The sequence below is a fragment of the Aphelocoma coerulescens genome, chromosome 6, assembly GCF_041296385.1.
Source record: "Aphelocoma coerulescens isolate FSJ_1873_10779 chromosome 6, UR_Acoe_1.0, whole genome shotgun sequence".
In the NCBI taxonomy this organism is placed as follows: domain Eukaryota; kingdom Metazoa; phylum Chordata; class Aves; order Passeriformes; family Corvidae; genus Aphelocoma; species Aphelocoma coerulescens.
The window spans coordinates 18,145,647-18,168,079 of record NC_091020.1 but is presented as its reverse complement, the minus strand read 5'-3'; the positions used below and the strand labels follow the sequence as shown (position 1 = coordinate 18,168,079).

General features: G+C 41.0%; 1 protein-coding gene across 7 annotated transcripts in view; it reads left to right on the top strand.

Annotated features, from left to right (window-relative positions):
• Positions 1–22,433, top strand: part of MARCHF8 (membrane associated ring-CH-type finger 8) — an 86,719-nt gene that overhangs the window by 48,911 nt on the left and 15,375 nt on the right. For 6 of the 7 annotated variants that reach the window (XM_069019538.1, XM_069019530.1, XM_069019532.1 and 3 more), the window contains one exon: positions 16,641–16,691. The exons of the other annotated variant lie outside the window; for it this stretch is intronic. In XM_069019538.1, the coding sequence (XP_068875639.1) occupies positions 16,641–16,691 (51 nt within the window). The remainder of the gene's footprint in view (positions 1–16,640; positions 16,692–22,433) is intronic. 7 annotated transcript variants of the gene reach the window in all.

Here is a 22,433-nt window from a genome sequence, read left to right as displayed (position 1 = left end):
GGGAGTTTTGTGTTGGTATTTTGCACCATGGTTTTCATGACATACCTGTGGCATTTCAACAAATTACAACCCTATCAAAGCTCTTAATTAGGCACTGGGCATTTTCTCTTCTGCCAAAAATGCTTCATTAAATGTAAAGAGGAGTTGAGGAGTGGTGCCAGGACCAAGCCAATTTCTCAGTAAGGTTGCTTTAACCTACACAGTGTGGTTTAAAGATAAGAGGACATCACTTCTCCTAATAAGCTGTAAGCAGCAGTGTTATGGCTAATGAGAAATGTAGCTCATTACAAGAAGCCATTTCTATAAACCTTTCTTCTCTGTTTCCCTCAGCTATACTGGAGCAAAGCCTTTTTAGAGGTGAGATTGAGACTATCTCCTGGTTACCTGGCATAAAGTCACTAGCATAAAGTCCTATGTGGAGAGGAACAGGCATAGGGCAATATATGTGATAATTCAAGAAAGGTAGTCTTTTTAAGGAACAAACAGAACAGAGGCCAAATTCATACTGAAAAATCAAGCTAGGTAAATGCAGTGATAATCTACCCAAATGCAGATTTTTATCTCTTATTTCAGTCTTTTGATCAAGGAACTGTGTACCCTACAAAATCATAATAATATTATGGCAGATGACAACTGGAAGAAACTTAGTGGTGGGAGCTGAAGTTCTTCTGTGAAAGGATTTCTGAGATGTAGCAGTTGTAGGATGGATGTTTTAACAGTCTCATTTCTGCAGCCCATTATCTCAAAGTCGAATAAAGTACAACAGGGACAAGAATATTCCTTGGGTGGGTACAGTTGGAAAGGAACTCTGCATTCTCCTTTGCTGTCTGATAATCTCCCCCTAGCCCATGAAAAAGCTTGTGAATCAGGCTCTTCAGTCTAGTTTTTCTTGATGCTTCAAACCATTAATGGTTTCTGCAAACTGTCTGTCGTTAGAAGACCTACGTTTTTCATCCCAAATTCAAAAAAGAAATGTAAGAGACATCCTGTCATTAAAAAAACAAAGCAAACAAAAAAAATTTGGGCTAGAGGAGGATTATTTATTTTGTTTTTATGTTCCTCAGTTGTATTGCAGATTATATTGCTTATTACTTGCTCTATCCTCCTTTCCCTTTTTTGCTCTTTGCTTTTTATTTAAAAGAGTTTTCACTTCTGCCATGCCATGCCATGCCATGCCATGCCATGCCATGCCATGCCATGCCATGCCATGCCATGCCATGCCATGCCATGCCATGCCATGCCATGCCATGCCATGCCATGCCGTGCAGCAGCTGCTTTTGATTTGCGGACGCACAAGTAGAAGCCTTCTCACATGTCTGACTCCGGGGAAGATGTTAACATCCTTTTCACTGAAAGGAAAAGAAGGGTGAATACAGATACATCTGAGATGAAAACAGAGCATCTGCAATAGCAAGAAGTGTGAATTTAACAAGAAGGAAACATGAGCTCCTGATCAGCAGTGGGAAGAGAATCTGCTCGTTGTAACGCGAGCGTTTTTGCAAGTTGTCTTCTTCTGTACCGTTTATAGATATGAACCACTTTTACCTGTCAGCGCTTTTCAGAGGTGATCTCTGACTCTGTCCCATTCTTTTCAGCTGAGCTTTGGGAAGGTTTGGTGTCCACGGCCATAAAGGTCTGACTACAGAAAGTGCACCTCCTAGTTCCTCAGCCCTCGCTCAGCCTAACCTTTCTTCTTTGTTGTTGTCTGTGGTACAAATGAAGTCAACTACCTTGTCATTAAAATTGAGGTGACACTTGAAGGATTTCAAGTCACTTTTGAGAGTGTTTCTATGACTTAATTTACTGTAGCCCTTGATTTGACCCCGTCTAGTGCAGATTCTTTCCATTAAATGAAAACAAAATGTAGTTTGTCAGGTTTTTGTTTTAATATATATGTATATATGTCTATATATGCATTTTAATGCATATGACATAAATACGCCTGGTAGTCTTTTTACTCCAGTAAAACCTTCAGTTTTTATGCCGGTATCCATTCCTCTTAGTGCCTTGTGTTACTGTAGTCATCTTTAAATTTTCTTGTATTGGATTTTAAGATTTCTGAATCAATTGTAGCCTTTTGCCATGTGTTGTATTGCTTAGCAGTACACAGCCCTGCTCCTGAATTATCTTCTTTCTTGAAAGCATCAATTGAATTTGGCACAGTATTCTGATTTTTAATTACATCCAGACAGAATGTTCCAGTCGTTCTAGGACCTCCAGTATTTGTAACGTTTGTATAGTGGGATTAATCCCATATCTTTCAAGGAATAAAGCCATCATATCTATAATTATTTTTTAGAAGGGTATGTTAAACTGGAAGCCAAATCTAATACTCCACCTTTGAGGAGTGTTAGTTGGTAGAGAAATAGAATCCTTCTGGATTTAAAAATTATTGCAGTCCTTTTTTCTAAAGCTTACAGGAACTCCCCTTTGTACCTGGGATTAGATTTTATGCAGATTTCTATCCATTCTAGATTCTTGATATGGAAGTCACCCTCCTTTGTATAACATCCCAAATTCCATTTCTTGCATTGAATTTAAAAATATTTCCAAGTTATTGCAGTGGTGGGGAAGGATACAGCGAAAGACAATATAGACGCCAGCAGAAAGACAGGAGAAAAGGGCTGGTTCATATGGGAAGAGCAGTATCTTAAGAAGAATCAAGGGTGATAAAAGGCACAAGGAGACAGAAAGTGCAGGTGTGATGTGAGTTAAGATGGTGCTGGGGACAGTGGTGGTGGCTGAAGGTGCACTTGATGTGGTCACTGGTTCATTTCCTGTTCTCCTCACTGTATCTCTGCTGCTGAAGCAATGCTTACTTATAGGCAATGTTTATGTGTGGGCTTTGCTGGTTTCACCCTGTCACTTTGGGAAGCAGCTCCTGGTTTTTAATCTCCATAAGTCTTTAGTCTCACACCAAAGCATGTCCCTCCTGAAATGTAATCCTCTGTACTTCAGTTACACTGCTATGTTCCAGTTATGCCCATGTGCTTGGGAGCACAGGTAGCAGGGTTTCTGAGTGTGCCAAAGGCTGGAAAAAAATTAAATATCCAAGCACCTAGAGGAAGCCTAACTTTTTTGGAAGTGCCTGTAGATTCCTTATGCTGTGGGGCCTCACTTGCAACACAGAAAACCCAAAACAAACAAAAAACCCCAACACCACAAAACAAACTGAAAAAATCCCCCCAATAAAATAAATTAGGTATCTTTGAACATTTATCAGTTTGCATCACCCTCAGTTTCCTTGCCCCCACGTATGGGAATGAGGACCTTGTGGAGCACCTTCTGCACGCTCAAGGACCACATGCTTAGAGAGTTAGAGGTCATTACACAGCCAGGGAAGTGCAATGACAATTTGAGATGAAATTTACAAGTGGTGGGGACAAATAGAAAAGTTTCAGGGGCGAAGTGAGATTGGTGGAGTGACATACATCATTCTGACTTGAAGGAAGCAGTTACTAAGAAGTAGTCAGCATTTTGCCAGGTGGTGGGCTCTGGGAGGCAGCTCTTAAAGCAGATCCCAAAGTGTGATACTCCCTGTGAAAATCAGTGCCCTGACAAGATCCAGCTTGGAGATTTACATTCCACAACCAAGAAGAATGGAAGGGAGAGCTTGTCTCGCTCATGTTCTCCTTGCTTTGGCGTGGCTTTGCTGCACAGGAAACTTGTCCTCTGCAAACCACCCACACAGTTTGGCCATGTGCCTGTAACAGGACACGGCTGCTGGCTGTGACACGGCGCAACACCGCGTACAACAGTAGTACAAACGGGTGAATTTCAATCAGGGCAGCATAATTTCCTTGTGCCTCAGGTTTCTTGTCTGCCAAGTAACTGCCAGGTTTGCCTACTTCAGGATACTGATATCAAGCTCCAGGCGTGTGTTTTGCAAGAGGCTGTAAATTGCAAACTGGCCTCATCGTGTCTCTGTTACAGGTATCATCTTGTTCTTATTTTAAGCTGCTGTCTAGTGCTGTTCAACACTGAACAAGTGCAGTATTTCCTCTGGAGAGGGAATATGGTTTTGGAGGAAAGGTGCTATATAAGAACGCACCTGCACTGTGCACCAAAGTTTCAATCCTGTAGTACAGCCTAATTTGCAGTGATAATGTGGGTGTTACCTAAATACTTTAATGTACTAAGAGAGGTTCTTCCAATTTTACATCCTCTTTTTGATGTCATTCATTCTGTCACTTTGGGTACTAGCAGCAGATGGTGTTAAGGAACTTCTCAAGCAAAATATTCATTTTTCTGAGCATCTGCAAAGAAAATTGGCCACTTGTTCCTTTGAATTTTTGCTTTTGTTATTTACCTCTCTGTTATGCTACTTTGTTCTTAGCTGCAGAATAAGGCTGCCTATTTCACTACTTTGAGATTCTAAAGCTTGGAGTTCTAAGTGACTGGAAGAGGTTTGTCCCAGCTAGTTTTCAGCGGAGACAAGATGTTTTCTTCACTTCCACACATTAAACAAGGGAAGCCTATAGGGAGTGTGTCCAAAGACTCCAAGACTTTTTCCAGAGCTGATATTTAAATATCCCTATCTCCCTGTTTGGAGGATTATTAAAAATTGAACTGTAAAGGTAATAGGAAACTGTCATAACTGCTGGGTGAACGGTTATCTTTTGATCAGCTGTAAGTGCTTACTCTTTACAAGCACTCATCCTTCCTGCATTTTCCTTTGGGTTGATTCCCATTGGCCATGACCCTTGTTTTGTTGCAGGAATCCCTGCTCACCAGTCTCAGGTCTTGCCTGATCTAAGGAATTATTTCATCTCACCTGTGAATTTCCTCCTGGATGCCTGTGAAAACACAGTGACATTTGTGACTTCCTCAAAGCACAGCACATCTGTGTAAGGAATGGTGAAAGGGAAACAAAGAGCTGAAATGCAAAAGATGTCTAAAAATATCTAACTCTTAGCTTTTCCTTGCAAATTCACATCTATCTCACTTGTGTTTGGTAACTGTCTGTATTGGAACACAAAACGGTGAATTTTAAATATGGGAGAGTCTGAATGTGGGCCACAATGTTCTGGTTTGAGTCTTCATGCATTTAAGTCTCTGTATTTCAGAGCACAGTCCAGTTGTTCGTGCAGGTTGCATCCTTATCCCATGGTACTGTCTGATCAATCCCACTGCCTGCACTTGCAAGATGCAGCTCAGCAGCATCTAATCCTTCCCCCTGCACTCCTGCCTTTTCCCAGAGCGCTTGTTGCACCAAATCATCTGTTTTATCTTTTAGACAATGCTTTGCTTTTTTTTTTTCTTTTTTTTTCTTTTTTTTTTTTTTTCTTTTTTTTTTTTTTTTTTTTCCCCTTGCCGGCTGCCTTCTGAAGGGCCCCTTTAAAATCCAAGGGAGAATTTTGACTTTTTGTAATGTTCAGATGAACAATATTGCTTGCTTGGGATTTGGCTTTTAAGAAAAATGGATTTCCAAAGCAGTAGTTACTTTTCTTCAATCACCAGAAGATATTTCAGCAGTAGTTTCAAATGAAGTATGGTACTTATGTTTAGGGGTAATTTTATTTTTTGTATTTTCACAACTAAGAGGAGTCAGAAATAGGTTTGGGGCGGGGGTGTGTGGACTGGGAAGCTTCAGTTTTGGATCAAAACTTTTTTGTGAAAGGATCAGTAAGCACGTGGTCGGTGTGATGCTCTAGGTGAAAAAGCTTGCAAACTGAGGATCCTGTCCCCTAAGGGAATCGTCTCTGCTGGATTCTAGTACCAGTGGTGAAGCTGTTCTTTCATTGCTTTAGCTTTTCACTCAATTACAGGTGTAAAGCCTAAGAGAAAAAAACCTCCCTTACAGTTCTGACTATATATGTTTGCAGCAGGCATATGAAAATGCGTTTAATTATTTAGTGGTTCTTTGTAGTGTCTTAGAAATTACTTCAAAGAATACAAAATTATGTATTTTAATAATATGTATTCTTTTGTAAACCAGCTGCAGATCTCACAGATAGCCAGTGTGATTTCTGCAGATAATGAATGTGTAGAGCAGTGAGCATAGAAAAGATGGAAACTGAGCTTTTAAAATCTAGCTTCGATGGCGGTCAATTTAAAGGCAATTAAACAAAAGTCAAATTGTACAAGTTAATTCACTTTTCCTGAAAACTTTGATGCAATTTCCTGTGACAAAAAAAAGGCCTCACTCAAAGCTTTTGATAAATAAAGAGCAGGAGATTTAATGTGAATATGAGACTTATTTATAACCCTTTCCCCTTGGGAAATAAACTTTACAAAATGCTGTGTCAGCGCAGGAATGCAGCACTGTCCCCAGTAGGTCAGCCTGCACACTCCACAGCTGCAGTTCATTTTCTGTTTCATAGGAATAAATGAGTGAGGCAGAGGAACCCAAAGAAGTGAGTTGCTTAATACTACTTGCATAATATCAGTACTTTTGAGCTGATGCATGTGTGTTTCCATAAAAAACTCTGAGACCAAGCAGGATTTTACTGGAACTGGAGCATGAGAGTTGCAGAAAGAGAATGAGTAAATGTCTTCAGTTAAGTGGAAAAGCTTCTGTTTCAATAGGCTAATGGCCCAGAGATTTTTTTTTTGCAGAAAATGCAGGCGTTCCTGGGACTGTGGTGGTAAATTTAGTTCTTACACAGCTGCTGGCATTCGGCTCATTCAGACACACAGAAAGCTCAGCCCTCCTCATTAGACAGTGCGTGCACTGAGTTTCCCAAGTGGGTGAAGAGCAGTGCTCTCCTGGAAGGCCTTTTCAGCTGGTACGTTTTGCTAGTCTCCCATCTGATTGCCTCAGACAGTCCTCTGCTGTCTTCCAGGTTTTTAGTTTTGAGGCTGCCCACATGGAGCATCCCCTTTTCAGCTACAGGCACCATACTCTGTATTCACACCACCTGCTCAGAAAACATCTCTTTTTTTCTTTTCCTTTTGCTGTGTGTTGGCCTGCAGGTTGACGGCCCTGCTGTGCTGGGTCATCCCTGCTTAATTTAGCCAACACGGCTTCATTGGCTTCAGTGTTGCACAGTGTAAGGACTGCAAAGCTGTCCCTTCCTGCACAGAGGTTCTTTAAGATGTCTTCCTGCTTCTCCCAGCGGAATGTGTAGCAGATGTAGATTTCCATGTCCAAAGGCAAACACATGTTTTTCTAGAGGATTTTTAGTGCAATTTTTTTATCTCTTGTTTCTCATGCTTTAACGTAAATGAGTGTTTTTAAACTACCTACTACCACTTGTAGTTACTGAAATACTTTTTTCCAGTCAGAATGTTGGTAGTGGCTCAGTCAGAGTCTTTGAGCCAGCAGTATGCCCAGGTGGCCAAGAAGTACATGTAGAGTGTGTTACATCCTGTATGCTTTTGCAGCCTCTAGCACTGTGTCACAGAGTTTTTTGGTTAATGAGAAATGGCCATCTTGAGTCACTTTTGTTCACACACAACTGTGAGCAAACAAAATGATCCTGACAGACAGATGTGTGAAAGCAAAAGACATCATGCCTTGGCTTCTGCAGCTCTGAATTTTTACAGGAAGCCCGGAAATTCACAATTGCAGAAAATGTCTTGCTGAGCCAGGCTGTGGGAGGGTGTGGTTAACAATAGCATAGGAGTCTGGGGATGTAGCCAGGTGTTTCAAAGCACTGTCTTACCAGGTTCTTGCCATGTGCTGGTACTGTAGTAGTGCAATGACTTTAAATGTTCACAGCACCAAACACTGCAGAACATCAGTGGGTGCCCACGAAGGATGCTGTACCCAGGAGGGGTCTTTTCCCTAGTCCCAGGTAGCCCTCTCTGGACTCACATTAGTTGGCTGCATCCCATAGCATCAGGTGAAGCCCTGTGTGAGACCAACTGTGCTGTCTTGACAAAATGGTATAAAATGCACTTAGGTTATTGGTGAGGGTAGCCTGTAACATCTCAAAGAGGTTTTTTGCCTTTGTTTCTGTTATCAGTGTTTGAGTTTGGGGCAAAGAGAGAGTAGTTGGCTGTGTATGTGCTTTCTCTAGCTTTGCAGGGTTTTTTCCAGGTGGAGCAGAGAGGTGGGATGTTTTAGTTAAAAAGCTTAAAAGTATGTAAATGTGGGCATTCACATGTGCATGTTCTTTAAATTACTTGGGAGTATATAGTCAGTCAATATGTCTGAAATTTCCAGGATAATTAGTCAGAAACTCTGAACTTTTAATAAAAAAATTTATTAGAACGTTTATGCTTTAAAAGATTCTCATTCTGTAGTTCAAATGCACTATCTTTTAAATGAAAAGTACTTTTTCCCTTAGGTGTGAATCATCTTTTTTCCCAGAGCAGTAAAGATGGCTGAATATGTTGCTTTTCTTAGACACTATTTTTAGTGAGTCCTCGGAACCTACAAACAAATGTTAGAAATGTAATGAGCTTAAAACTCTCCAGAACCTCACAGGTTAGAGTCTTACAAGGATCTCACTCTAACCAGTGTTTGGCTCAGTAAGTTTAATGGCATCTGTAGGCCCTAGCTGATAATTTACCTAAATTTCTGTGATCATTCAACACTGAGTTTGAAATGCTCCAGGCAGAATATTTTGCTGACTGCACTAATTAAAATGCAAAGGTAAAATTTCAGGAAAAAGTAAGCTGGTCTGTACTGATCAGGTATTGCTAAATAGGTATAATATACAAGTGCTCTTTCAAGAGTTCTTTTGTCATGTGCTTTTAGCCATACCATGTTAAATGTTAACAGAAATACCCTGAACCCTTTCTCAGCATCATCTGGGAAGTGACTTCTCTAATTTCTCTAGGGAACATTGTTTGCCCTTATGGTCCATGCAGTCAGAAATAGGTTAATAAGCAATCATCTTACATTAAGATGTAAAGGGAGGAAAAGAAGGTCAAATCCTGGAGCAATATGGAAACAACTTGAAGTATTAAGCTTGCTTTGGGAAATACACAGTTTTCTAGTGTTGTTCTGAATCTGGTTCTAGATTCAGGAGGCTTTTGTAACCTTGGCCAAGAGATAAATCGGTAATTGACTGTTTTAGCAGTATATTTTGGTGGTATGAGTTGAAAATGAGAGCAGCTTTGTGGACCATGTTAGATGAGCAGAGGCAGCGATCCAGGCCCTGTTTCAGGCCTGAGTTGCAGCCACTGCCCTGGCTGAGGAGCAGGTGCCAAAACGTGTCCTGATCATGGAACAAGCACTGCACCTGCAGGGTCCTGCAGACACTGGGAAAGGCCAGCTCTTCTGAGAGGCTCTCCAGGCTGCAGGCTTCCTCTGTCTGCTGGCAGCTTGAGAAATTCCTCCAGTTGCGTAGAGGGTTTTTTAATCTGTGAATGTTTAAAATAGTCAATTGATTTGGCATATTGACATGTTTAGTGTACCGTGAAAATTCCAGCAGTTGCATTAAATGCAATTACTTGACAAAAGATAGAATGTCATTCCTTTTAATGCGTTTGTAATTGCAGACTTCCTCAGTGCAGTCTCTTTCTTTCTATTGTTAAATACACAAAATTGTTTGAAATGGCATTTTCACTGTAAGCTTAATGTGTACTGCTTCCATTATCAAGAAAGGTGTATATTTTTGGATCATGTCTTTCGTAGTTCATATAATTTGTTCCCTGAGGGAAGGATTCATTGTTATGAGTTGCATCACATAAAGACGTGTGTTGATTTTAGGCAGGTTGTCTGGCAACAGTGAGGTAGGAACATCCGTAAAACATGTTGGGTGCCAAACTTTGTAGTCTACTTTCTTTCTTTGAAATGGGGCACATGGCATGTGCATGTAAAAAGTGTGCAAATTGATATAATTTTGGTGAGATGTACCAGACCAGATGGTCTTGTACAGAAATAAAAATTTGGCTTTCCAGGTGAGGTAGTCTTTGGTCATCAAGCGAAAAGCTTTTATATATTCTTCTAGCTCAGATGGTTAAAGAAGGAAGATGGAGGTCAGATGTCCATTTTGAAATGGCAGCTGGAGATGCAGGTTATGCATGATAGAAAGCACTTTGCAGAATCTTTGAAAGCAAAGCAATGCAAAACGCAGAAAAGTGGTACGCTGAACAAAGCCATGGAGAAGAGGGCCTTTTTGAAGAGAATGCTCTTCTCCCCTTATCCACTGTCTGGCTGGAGTCAAGAAGGAATCCAAGCATTGTATCTCTTTGAAGTCCTAGGACCAAACTAGCAAAGCCAGGCACAGAGCAGTGCACAACAAGTAACCGTATCTGTTACAGGTAGGACCCGTGTGCCTGAAAAGTTTGTGTCATATTGGACGCATCCACGTAAGTTCTGAGAGCTGCTCCCAAGGCAGGAGAGAGATGGAGCGCAGTGTGTTTCTGTCCTCGCTGGGGTGCAGACACGGGCAAGGGATTCTTACTTAACTTTGACATTCTGCTGTGTTTGCCTTGCTCTTTGAACGTCTTCTCAGTTCTGTTTTTCATTTGTGATGTGCCAGCCTCCTTGACCTCCCTCCCCAAACCGCCGAGGGGCGTGGCCTGTTCTTTGAATTCCTAAGGTCCTTGAACTTTGCCATTGAAGCCACTTGGTCTGTTGTCTTTTCCTTTTGTTGGTCAGTCTTTTCTGTTAAAGCCATATGATCTCATGATTTTGTTTCTGTTGTTGATGTTTTACATCACAGCTGTAAGTTCAGCACCTGGAATAAAGCTTGTTAATTCTCCTATAGTTTACTTTTAGGCTTATCTTTTGCTTTCAGGTTGTTTTTCTGATTTGGTCTCCCACTATGTGAAGTGGCTTAATGTGAATATGAATAAACAAGTTAAATCTCTGAGTAATCCACAGTGAATTTGCTATAGATTGTCCACTATGATAGATCTAAAATCTTGTATTGGCTTTCTGCACTTAGTCATGGATTGCTGGTCACAGGGAATCGAGTGGCATTATCCAAGAACAGAAGGTGCTGGACTAGATGCATGAGGCATGATTTGGATTCCTATTTCAGTATTTATACTGTGTCTCTAGAAAGGCAAAAAAAGGAAATAGGTGATGATTTCCATCACCCTGTTGCTTTCAAGTGTCAAGTAAATACTGCACAAGTTTTTTCAAGTTAATACTGCACAAGAGTAGAGATGCAAAGCATAGATGCCATTAATGTTTTTTGACTAGGTGCATTATGGCATTATTCTTCATTTCATTACTCTTCTAGCTGTGTGCAAAAATCATTGATGAACCTTGATGATATTTATTGCTCTTCCACAATGACCTGGTGACTGCCAAAGAATTAAAGGTCATATTCAGTTGTTAAGATGCAAAGTGCCATCTCCTACTGAAGTAATTAAATGTCAAGTTCTGTCAGTGAGGAGATCTAGTGCTGACAAAGCTTTTGTAATTCAACAATCCACTGGTTTTGACAGATGAAGGAAATAATTGCAAAGTGTTCTCCCATTTCTTTCCTTCTGTCCACTTCAGACAATTAAGTGCACTTGCCAATATTATCAGCAGCAATTCCTCCCCCCAGACTAAAAGGTTTGTTCTTTTTAGTATCTGCTGTTCAGGTATAGGGTTGCAGAGCAAGATTTGCAAAAATTCTTGGCAGTTGTCAGGAAATTTGACACAATCATGAAACCTGAAGCAATACCTGGGTGTGCATGACTGCATGTTTGTGGAACAGTGATGCATTCATGCTCTGGTTGTAGGACTCAATGAAAGAATGGAATTTCATTTCTGATTTCCTGCTTTGCCCTGTAAAGATCCACTACTCAGTACTTCAGCACCTCACCATTTCAAGCAGTGCCATTCTGTGTTCCATTCTGTAATTCTCATCAGATCTAAGAAGGAGAATCGCTGTATGAATCGGAGCAGTTGTTACTTATTCATTCTCTTCTGCAAAGTTTTTTATTAAGGAAAGAAATCATTCACCCAGAAGACTTTGTTGAAATAGTGCTTGTGACATTCATTGCTGATAATAGTAAGTGATTTTGCTAGATATCGATCTCATGTTTAATCTGTCATTGTAAAATGCAATTGTAATGCACAAAATGAAATTAAAATGCCTTTCAGAGTCCACCTAGAAAACCTCAATTTGGCAGTGGGCTAGCCAGTCTGACCTGGTTTGTTTCTGCGTCTCTTTTGAGCTGAGACATTAGTGCTTGCCTTGTAGGGATTTCTGTCTGGGGCATTGCAGTAACAGCGTCCTCAAAGTCTCTGTTCTTTGTTACTGAGTTTTTAGATGGAGAACGCCTATCTTCAGATGAAGCTCTTAACCCATGTTATCATGTAAGATAATGTAACAGAAATTGTATTGCAAAATGAGGAATGTAGTGCCCTGTCAGGTTAGTGGTGTGTTAAAGAATTAAGACTTCAGGAAGGAAGCCTTTGCTGGGTTCACACATAGCCATTGGTGTCTCAAGGGCAAAGGAGTACCATCCTCTGGTGCCCTCTGTCCTCCTTTCCCAGATGGAAAGAGAACAAAAATCGTCTTGCTAAGCCATTGGGATCTGGCTTGTAGTTTCTTCTGCAGGTCTTTGAGCAGAGATAAAGATGGGTTTAGTATTAACCATACTTAGGACTGGACTTAGGTGTCTAGTCACGGATGTAGCCAGAAGGCAGTTGTACAAGCTATGAAACGGCTTCCTCTGTTGTCTTCTATTTATGTGCCGTAATGACTGGAAACCAAAGTGTTGGAAACACAAAACTAAATAATTTTACTGATTATTTTTTACCTTTCATCTGGAAAAGATATCTAAGTTGTATTTCTTTAGGGCGCCCGCTTGCTGATGCTGCAGTAAATCTACAGCTAAGTTTGGGGAAAGGTCAGTTTGATACACTGGTGTTTTAAGTGGACAAGAGCAGCTATGGCTGCTCTGGCTCTCATGGTAGGAACTGGTGTATTGGGGTTCACAGGAATTCTGGGTTTGGGTGTGTGAGTTGTGCTTAGTGGAAAATGGATACATTAGGGTAGGGAAGCAAGGGTAAAATAACTTGAATATATGAAAGGCTGAGGTAAAAGGAAGGACAGAAGGGAGTTACCATCTTCTAGATATCTGAACTGAAAAGGGAGAGGTGTCATTCAACTGGGGAATGGTGGCAGAAGGGAAAATGAACCAGCAAGATGGAGAAGGCAAGGTGTAGAGCCCTGCAGAAAAGCAGATGTGAGCTGAAGCAACTGCTGAAGAAAGAAGGCAGCTCTGTCACTTACTGTTGGGAACAAATTCAAGGGGAAGGTAAAAAGAGAAAGGAAAGCTGGGAGGAGGATTCTGGCAACTGCAAGCAAGTGCATCCAGAGGACTGCGTAGAAATTTTTCTGATTTTCAGTCATTTTTCTAGAGCCACCCTAGCTGCTGGGGGCCTTAGAGCAGCAACTGCCAGTGAATTGCTCAGGAGAAGTGACAAGTTGCACTTTTAGTTGTTTCCTATCTAGGTGGGATTTGTTTGTTTGCTTGTTTTTAAACACCTGCCAGGTGGTTCTAGTTGAGGAGGATGACTTCAAAAGGCAGGATTCCCATTATCCCATACAGAAAGACTGAATTGCTAAAGGAGAGTGACACTAACTGGTGATAATTGTCGGTCCTTGTTGGCAGATGTTGCATTTGTCTTGATCTTTCATTCAAGTGCAAAAACGAATTCTTTTGCAGGAGGGGAGGAGAGGTTGTTTGGAGCTGTAATTGCCAACCAGAATATGTCTTACTGTGCAGTGGGAACATGTTAGAAATAGTCTCTGAAGGTTTTTATTTGTTGGGAGTGGTAGTACCATGAAAGAAGCTTTAGCCTTGCCACTCCCATGTCAGTGTTAATTTGTGAATAATCCTAAAAAGTCCCAGGATGAATGTACTGGTGATGGATATAGAGGGAAAAGTGAGCTTTGTTTGTTTGCCTTTTAAATAATTTTTGTCAGTTTAATGTTTCTGTTCCTCAGTAATTCCTCAGCCTACTATTAAAATCTACCTGTAGTGATTTTCCTGTTGATGTTATGGATGTACCTGCTTTGTGTGGCTAAGAAACAGCGATGTTAAAAAGCACTTAGGTGCTTAGGAGTCCATTAGGAATATCACAGGTTCCTAAATATATGTGTGTATGCACTCTGTAGCCCTTCAGGGAGTATTTTTCAAGACGTTGTTGTTTTAAAATGGTGACTCTTTAAATAACAAAACCAATTGTTTGCAGTCATCTACTGACTGAAACCTCTGATATGTATGTTTCCAACAGTAGATGAATAAAGATAATATGTGCATCTATCTCTTGGAGGCTCCTGGCATCTATCAGATAAAATCAGTTCTGGGAGCAGAGGCAGACTGACAAGCTTCTGTGGCAGCAGCTAAAAGTCTGTTTACTCTGCATCATCTACTGTGTTGTGCAAATACAGGTCTTGTCTTCCAGCCTGTCATGCTTATTGAATTTTAGCACATCCTTTTCAACACAGGTGCCTGTGTAAGTTCAGTCATGCTCCCTTGAAGGCATCTTTGTCAGCTAGACAGGAGTTTTTGAGGGGCATTGAGTTAACATGAAGAAAGCTCTGCTCTGTTTCATTTCATCCTTGTCTTTGACACCTCGGACTGGATTTGAGACTGGCACCTGTGTTGCTTCAGGGAGACTTCTCGCCCACTCTTCACTATCATTTTCCCTTGTCCCATGTAGCTGTGTCCTGTTTGCTTCCCACGCATCCCTAGAAGGCCAAGCACAGCCTGCTTCCCCCACACCTCACACATATGCAGTGACAAGTCTTTGTGCTTGCCAGCTTGGTTGGTCTCTTTTCGTCATAGCTTGAGAACATGTTCCTGCCCCCTTTTTTCTTCCTCCTGTCTCCTGTAGCTTCAATGAACTTTTTTTTTGCCCTGTTGCTATGGTTACACTGCCTTTGATGAAATCAGTGAGGCTTTCCCTTATGATTGGAGCCAATTCTTAGCCGTACGGGTTCTGGCAGTAGTCCTGTCCAACATTAGTCTTTGCATAAGCATTATGTCCATGTTTTTGAGGGTCTTTGTGTGTTTGTTTCTGTTCCAAGAATACTGTTATCTATGTAACAAAAGCTCACAGTCATCTCAAAAATCAAACTCAGCCTTGCAATATACAAATCTGGCATTCTGATATTTGCTGATTTTTATTTTGGCCATCGGTCAAAACTGACATGTGGTGTTGCCTAACCACTTTTCCCCTTTTCTCCTGAAATACTATTTTACTGTCTCCTGAATACTCAGATTCCTACATACAGGAAATTTCAGAGCACTGTATTTGCTTCCTCATATTTTTAATGGAGGAAATGCAATTCTTACCGGTCATCTGATGTAGTGCCCAGGACTGTGTTTAGAGACAGCTGATGGTGTAAGGAAGACACCCTGCTTTTGTAAGCACATGCTAAAGTTCTATGCCTTGGCTTCTCTTTTCTCATCAAAAGGCTTTGAAGTTGCTGTGGGGCATGCACTATAGGAAGAAGTACCTGGGAGCACAGGGGTGTCAAAGTATGGGTGTAGCATCTGAATGCTCAGCCAGCCAGACTGACTTAATGTGGGCTTTAGTCACTGAAGGGTCACTTGAATTGTAGCAAACCATAGGCAGGAGGTCTGAGACCAGTGTGCTGATCTAGGAGTAACAACAGTTGCCTTTTTGACAGGGAAATTGTTGTGTTCCTGTTTGTTATATATGTAGGACTTCTGATCTCAAGTTCTGTCTGATCAGTCACTGCCAAGAAGACTAGAAGACAGTGCTGTCAGTCAAAGTGTCTCTGTTAGGTTAAATTCTCTTCAGGAATAAATGTGAAAGAGTTTGTTTCCTAAAATCCAAGAAAAAAGATGCGCTTCCAGAAGCCCTTACGTAGCTTAGAGCCTTTGGAAAAAATACTAACTTTGCCCTTTTGTCAGAGGGTTTAAATCTCAAACCAATTGCATCCCGTCTTTACAAACTTAGAGGAATGTAGATCTGTAACTGAATGTTATTACTTGCTCTGTTTGTAGTATTTGTTTAGGAAAAAAAAATTTCTTTGGATTTTATTCAGAAAAGTTTTTGCAAAGGAGTTTCTAGGCACTTCCAAGTGAAGCAACTGTGTCCAGTTACACTTACGGTAAATTTACGTTCAGAATCCAGGTATCCTTAAAGGGTGAAATATCTTGCTGAAACCTACGGTTTATTTTCAAAGGAGATAAGATTGTCATCCTTATGAGTCAGGGTCTGCACTCTGAAAAGTGAGTAACAGATCCAGTCATTGCTAATTTCAGTTTTGAGAATTGCAGCTTCCACATTTCCATCTTGTATGATATTCCCAGTTTAATTCCGAGTTCTGTAGTAAAAAGAAGTTCCTCAGTAATTCTGCCCTGTATCCTGAAGAGACATGTGTGTGGTTATTCATGATTGTTTCTAGTCATCACTGCGATCTTTTCATTTTTCATTAAGCAACAGCTTTCAGCTTTAGTGGTTGGATGTTTGCCTTTAAATGTAGATGAAGCAGGTCTTCATGATACTGAGAAGTATCCTTTCCAAAATAGATGCTGTCTGAGTAAAGGGCTTTACACGACCCTCAGAGAAAAGAAATAATTGCTTTAGCATTTCTCAGTTTATATTTGTTGCCTATGTGATTTTCTGCAAGGTTTGTTAAACAAACAAAGCAATTCAGTGATTATTGTAAATCAGGCTGATGTTAATAGAAGCAGCATCCTTAATAGCCCCAGCTGTAAGACTTTCTCCATGGAATTTGGTTTCTAATGCCAGCTTTTAAATATTTTCATAACTGTGACTTGTTGCTGCAGTGATCCTGTTCTTGCTCTTTCAGAATGAGAAGGCTTTGGGGCATTCCGTGAGCCGCTCTAGTAACATCTCAAAGGTATGTTGCTTGATAGAACTCTCTTTAATAAACTTGGGGATACTGGGATTTCATTCATTTCAAAATTGGGGTGATACATGTGATGATGTGACCAGTATAAAATGCTTTTTATGCCTGTCTGTCATTGATAGTCACTCCTGAAACATTAGAACTCTGGTGTTTTGCAGAGTCTCTTTACAGGTCAAATGAAATGGAAGCTACAGTAGGTTTTCTCTTTCACACTGTCAGCCTCCTTAGCTTGATAGGAGCAAGATAGATGACAGATGCCTGAGATCTTATCTGGGAGGGAAACTGGCTCCAAAAGCTGGCTCCAGTGTTGTTTTTTAAGATATGTATAGCCGTGCAACCCATAATATGTATAGGATATGTGGTTATGTGTTATTCTGTTGTTACTTCAACACTGAATTACTTTTAGTGCCATGAACTTGTTACCAGGACATGACTATGTAAGTATTTTTAAATGTTTGATTTTATAGACCCTGGTCATGTAAGAGAAGATGCTCCACCCATTCTAGTCACTCTTCTGCATAGGCAATGGGCACATCAGAAGCATAATTGCTTTGTTATGCCATTAGGAAAAAGGTATCTTCTATCCAAGATAATTATTGCAATACATACCCTACTTCTGCATTACAAATAAGATATTTTATAACCTGTAAGCCTGACAACTTTTTGCTTACAAAAGCACAATTGCTTAAAGCCTTCATGCAAGCAAGGCTGTGCTGGTTGCCCAGTGCTTTTCATGGGGTGCATAAGCTTCAACTTGTTGCCAGAGTTTTAAGTGGCTGCTCTAGTTACTTTTAATGAAAGACTGAGTCATTATGGCTGTGACAAGTTCAAGTCCCTTTTTTCTATTGTGGGTACTTCTGGATCTAGGGAACTGTTCATGACTATCTCCAGCACAGGAGACAGTGTCTGCACTTAATATATGGTTTATATGGGCACAGACAACTTTCACTTTGGAGCCGAAAGACAGGATAACTGGGTGTCCTAAACAATGAGCAGGGCAGCTGCCCAGTGCACAAGGTATTGACCAAGCTGAAGGTGTTGTTATCATGGATTGGTACGAGATTGTTTTGCATTTGGCATCAGAAAACATGCATTCATATAAAGGGTTTTGAAATATAAACTGTGTGAGTATAAATTCTCATGTGGGTTTTTCTAAAATGGGACTATGCTTGTTCCTTTTTACCCTGGTTCTTATCTTCATAGGGATCCTTAATTGGATTTTCAGGTTTTGTTCAGCAGAGATAGTAGTTTTGCCATTAAGTGTCATTGTACTTTTCCCAGAGTGTCTCAAATCAGCACAAGCCTTTTGGCAGCAGCACTTTGGTCCCCACACGAATCTGCACACTTCATTCTTAATTCATCAAGAGCTGGTAGTGTGGCACTGCAGTGGGAAGGACCTGGCAAAGTTCTCCCTGGAAGTGCTGGCAAGTGAGACGTCAATATTTACATTCATCTTGAAGCACTGAAACGTTCAACATGACTGCTGTGTGTTGCAAAAGCTAAAGTTCTCAAGGGGATCAAAAGTCAACCTTGCCAGTTTAACTGGGGGAGACTTTTTGGTTGCAAAATGAGCTTCCCAGAGGTGTTGATGTTCTTACTGCTCCTGTGTCACCTCTGTCTGATCCATTCTGTGCACCTTCTCCACTCTGGAGATAGGTTCGAACAAGGGGCAGAGGGTGGAAGTCCTCCTGCCTTGGGGTGACTTTATGATGTGTATCCCATATTGCTGCCCTATGCCCAGAAATTAATTCTTGTGCCTTTCTATGCCTTTAAACTGAGCCTGAGAGGGGGAAGGAAAAAAACTGGGCAAAACTTTTTCAAAGCAGTTTGCAGCTTGTTCAAGGTCACATAGAGATAGGGACGTTTTTTTTCCCAGCCAGCTTTCAGCCAATTTTTTTTCAGTTTTTTTTTTTTTCTTTTCCGGAGAGAGACTGAGAGTTGGACTTTTTTCCTTCCCTGGAATTTCAGATTTTTTCCCTTTTTCTGTGGATTGCTTCAGTATCAGAACACATTGGGAGGACTTTCCACTGAGCACAGAGCGTCTGGCCCTGGGCCAAGTCCCAGCTCCGAGGAGACCAAAGGGAGGATTCTAACACTTTCCGAGGTTTTTTTCTTCACAGCAAAAGATTTTATTCGTTAGCATTATTATCCTTTTCCCATGTGTTTGTTAAATAAATAGTTTTTATCTCTTTCCTTCAAGGAAAATTTATTTTTTCCCGAACCTAGTGGGGGGAGGGGTGGTTGTGCCTTCTCTCAGAGAATGTATCTCTAAATTTGACCAAACCGGAACAAGTCCCACCAGGGAAATCAGCACCTGATTTGCCTACATGTCTGAATGCTGGCTTGTGCCTCCAGGCAGTTCAGTGCTGAACTGCAACAATTTTTTTGTGGTCAACAGGTGCTTTGGCTGTTGCAAGCAATTTCAAATGACAAATCAGGAAAGACTGTGGTATGCTGCATGGAAGCTTAAGTACGTGGAAAATCTTTCTTTAGTTGTGAGTTTTAATAGGAAAATGCCCTTTTTCTTATTGTTCAGAATACCATAGCAACCTGGCCAATAAGGCAGACTGTATACATGTAAAGGAGTAAGTATGGAAATGCTTGGCTGCCTGTATAGTCATTTCTGAAATCCACAGAACTTGTTGATCCTACACCATTTTAAGAGGAGCTTTTTAACTAAAATTGGGTTAAATCAATTACATGCTGCATTTCCAGATGTGTGGGGGGGTATGTGTGTGTACAGAAATCATGGTCATGCTTTCTGCAACTGACTCTTTCAGCCATTGTTTTTCCACCCAAATCTAGCTTACAGCACAGCAACAGAGCAAATCTGCTACAAATTTTTGGCACTGCCACTTGATTCAAAGCCTTACTAGTGCTGACGTCATTATGAACCCTCTGTGATTATTACTGTGTATCTTTCCACTGCTCTCAGTTGCACAGTGCAATTTGAGTGGAAATGCATTGAGTCAGAACTCAGCCTTCAGCCAAGAGAGGATGCTGTGTTACTTATTGTGACCAAGGAAAGCAATGCCCAAGGGCTAGAAGTGATAAAGGAGGGAGGCAGACAGATGGTGCTACTGAAAATGAAATCAGCTGGTAGAGGTAGCAGAACCTCTCTGAATATAGACCCCCAGTGTTGGGGCCAGGTGGAGCTGTCCCTTGGGATAAAGGGGCAAAAAGACAGTTCTCCAAGAGGCAGATGCTAAGGGGGGCAAAAGAGATGTTAGTACATGTGACCAAGCCAAAAAAAAGCAGTCACCTGACTACTTGGCTAGGGCTGGAGGCCAGAAACAGCAGAAAAAGGAGCAGGGAATAAGATGTAGGAGGATCTTCATATGGTGCCATTAGGCTGTGTGCAGTATGTTGCACGCTGGGGGATGTGGCATTCCTCCAGGCCCTTCTTCACTTTTTTGGTGTATATATTTCAAACGCTCCTTTTAAATCTGCTACATGTGAAACATTTGAATTTCTGAAATCTTTTCTGTTTGTTTTGAAATGAAAAAAAATATCATTGAGGGCAGATTTAATTGATTTAGTCATGGGACTTGAACACAGCCCGATTTCCCCAACTTGCCCTGTTCAGACACAGAAACAGCACTGATGCTGATTGAAACGACCCCAGTTGGCACACAGGAATACAGCCCAGATCCACATCCTGGCTGTTTACCCTAAGCCAGCATTTTTTCCAAGCAGCCACTGTATTGCTGCGAATTGCCTTCATCATTCAAGCCCCACAGAGAAATAATTAAGCTTTATAGAAGCTTCATCCTCTAAATATAGGAGAAACTGACCCTAAAACACAGCTAGTCACTGGGAGCAGCTAAAAGAGGGATTTTCACCGTAGTGGTAATTCATGCCCTCAGTTTATAGATAAAGGAATTGTGCTTACAAGCAGATGAAATCAGGTCACTTACAAAGCTGGTCTCTAAACAGTTATTCTCAAATTAGTGGTATTGTTTACCTTTAAAGTGTCTGATATATCCTGAAACTGATGATGTGATGTCTGGAAATACCTTCAGGTCATCTGTGTGCTGTTCTTGTCATCTGATTACTTTGCAGGGCTGATTCTAATGTAAAGGGGAAGCACTTTGTAGTCTTATTTTCATGGCCCTCCGAGGGATAAACTTTGAAAATGCTAATACTGAGATCACAGCAAAGGAATCAAAAGTGAACTCCTTAAAAAATGTAAATGCTTTGTCTTTTCATTGTCTTTTCTGTATAGTTTTATCTTTTGAGCAGAAGCACACTGCAAAGTATTAGATTATTCTTAGGATGAATAGCAGCTAGTGCAGACACAAAGTGGTAGCCTAAGCTTGCTATGAAATTTAAAATCCATTTAGGCTGTTCATCAGCTTGGAACAGATTTAGAAAAGCATATGAATACACATGTCCACTGTTGCCTGAAGCTTTAATGGATTCAGTGAGCATTTGTCTGCAGAAAAGCAGTCCAGGTTTTTCAGTTGCAGAGCTTAGTGATCCTATAGTCTATAGAAGACCAAGGCTTACTGAAAAGAACTGTTTCTTGGAGGTGTTCTGTTCAGGTACATGAGCCTGAGGCTAGGGAAATGCAAGCTGCTCAAAAAGAACCTTCTACTGAGTATTGGAAAAAAGACAGGAAAAATTGTATAGTGTGAAGATGAAAGTATACTCTTTCCCCAAGTACAAGAGAAGTAATCTCATGCTGGGGCACAGTGCAGTCATGTTTGTGAGGAATGTGATAGTCTCCCTCTGCTGTGATAAATTCCCTCTCCTGGGGCTGGAGTCTTACTTCATATCGTATGAGGGCACCCCATTAAAGAGGAACCTGTAGGGGTTTCCTTTTCCTTTTTCCCCTTTCCCCTTTCCCCTTTCCCCTTTCCCCTTTCCCCTTTCCCCTTTCCCCTTTCCCCTTTCCCCTTTCCCCTTTCCCCTTTCCCCTTTCCCCTTTCCCCTTTCCCCTTTCCCCTTTCCCCTTTCCCCTTTCCCCTTTCCCCTTTCCCCTTTCCCCTTTCCTTTCCTTTTTTTGTTCCCTCAGTCCAGTCAAGGTATTTTGAGGAAGATTTTTAAAGACAAATAGCCATATATTTTTTTTTTATTCTTCTTCTCCCTGCAGAACCTGTGCAGTTGTTACTGGGTTTAGTCAACATTACTCCTGTGCTATAGGCAGATTGTATTCTTGGGGAGGTTTGAAGGGATAGATAGCCTCCTTTCTCTAGTATCTTCAGCCCTGGAATCCAGAGAAAGTTCCCAACAGAATCCTCCTTTAGATTTCTTTAGAAATAATAAGGGAAAGCTGACTTCATCTTTGCTTCTAGTTGCTAGACATAATTTTAATTATAGTCATATACATTACATAAAGTATGGAAGAAAGTTCTTCCAGCAGCTGACTGCTGGTTCCTGTCAAATTGTTGCCAAAATTACATGGTGTTGATCATCCTGAAATTTTCAGATGACTCTTTCCCACATCTCCCATCCAGTTTTTTAACCACTCTCCATTTTAATAATTTATCTTATCCCACTCTAAAGACACTTGATTTTAATATGCACTGCAAGTCAGTATGTCATGAATCTGGTAGGGAGAACTTACTGGAGAAGATCAGAAGTTGCTGATGGTTGATTCTGCCATGTTGGTATAAAAGCTTTCAAAAACAGCCTGCAAGCAGGGCTATCTGCCCGTCACATCACCCAGTCTGCCCACAGGCAGCCTGTTCTGCCTATCTCAGGTGTCAGGTTAGTACAGTTTGGTCTCAT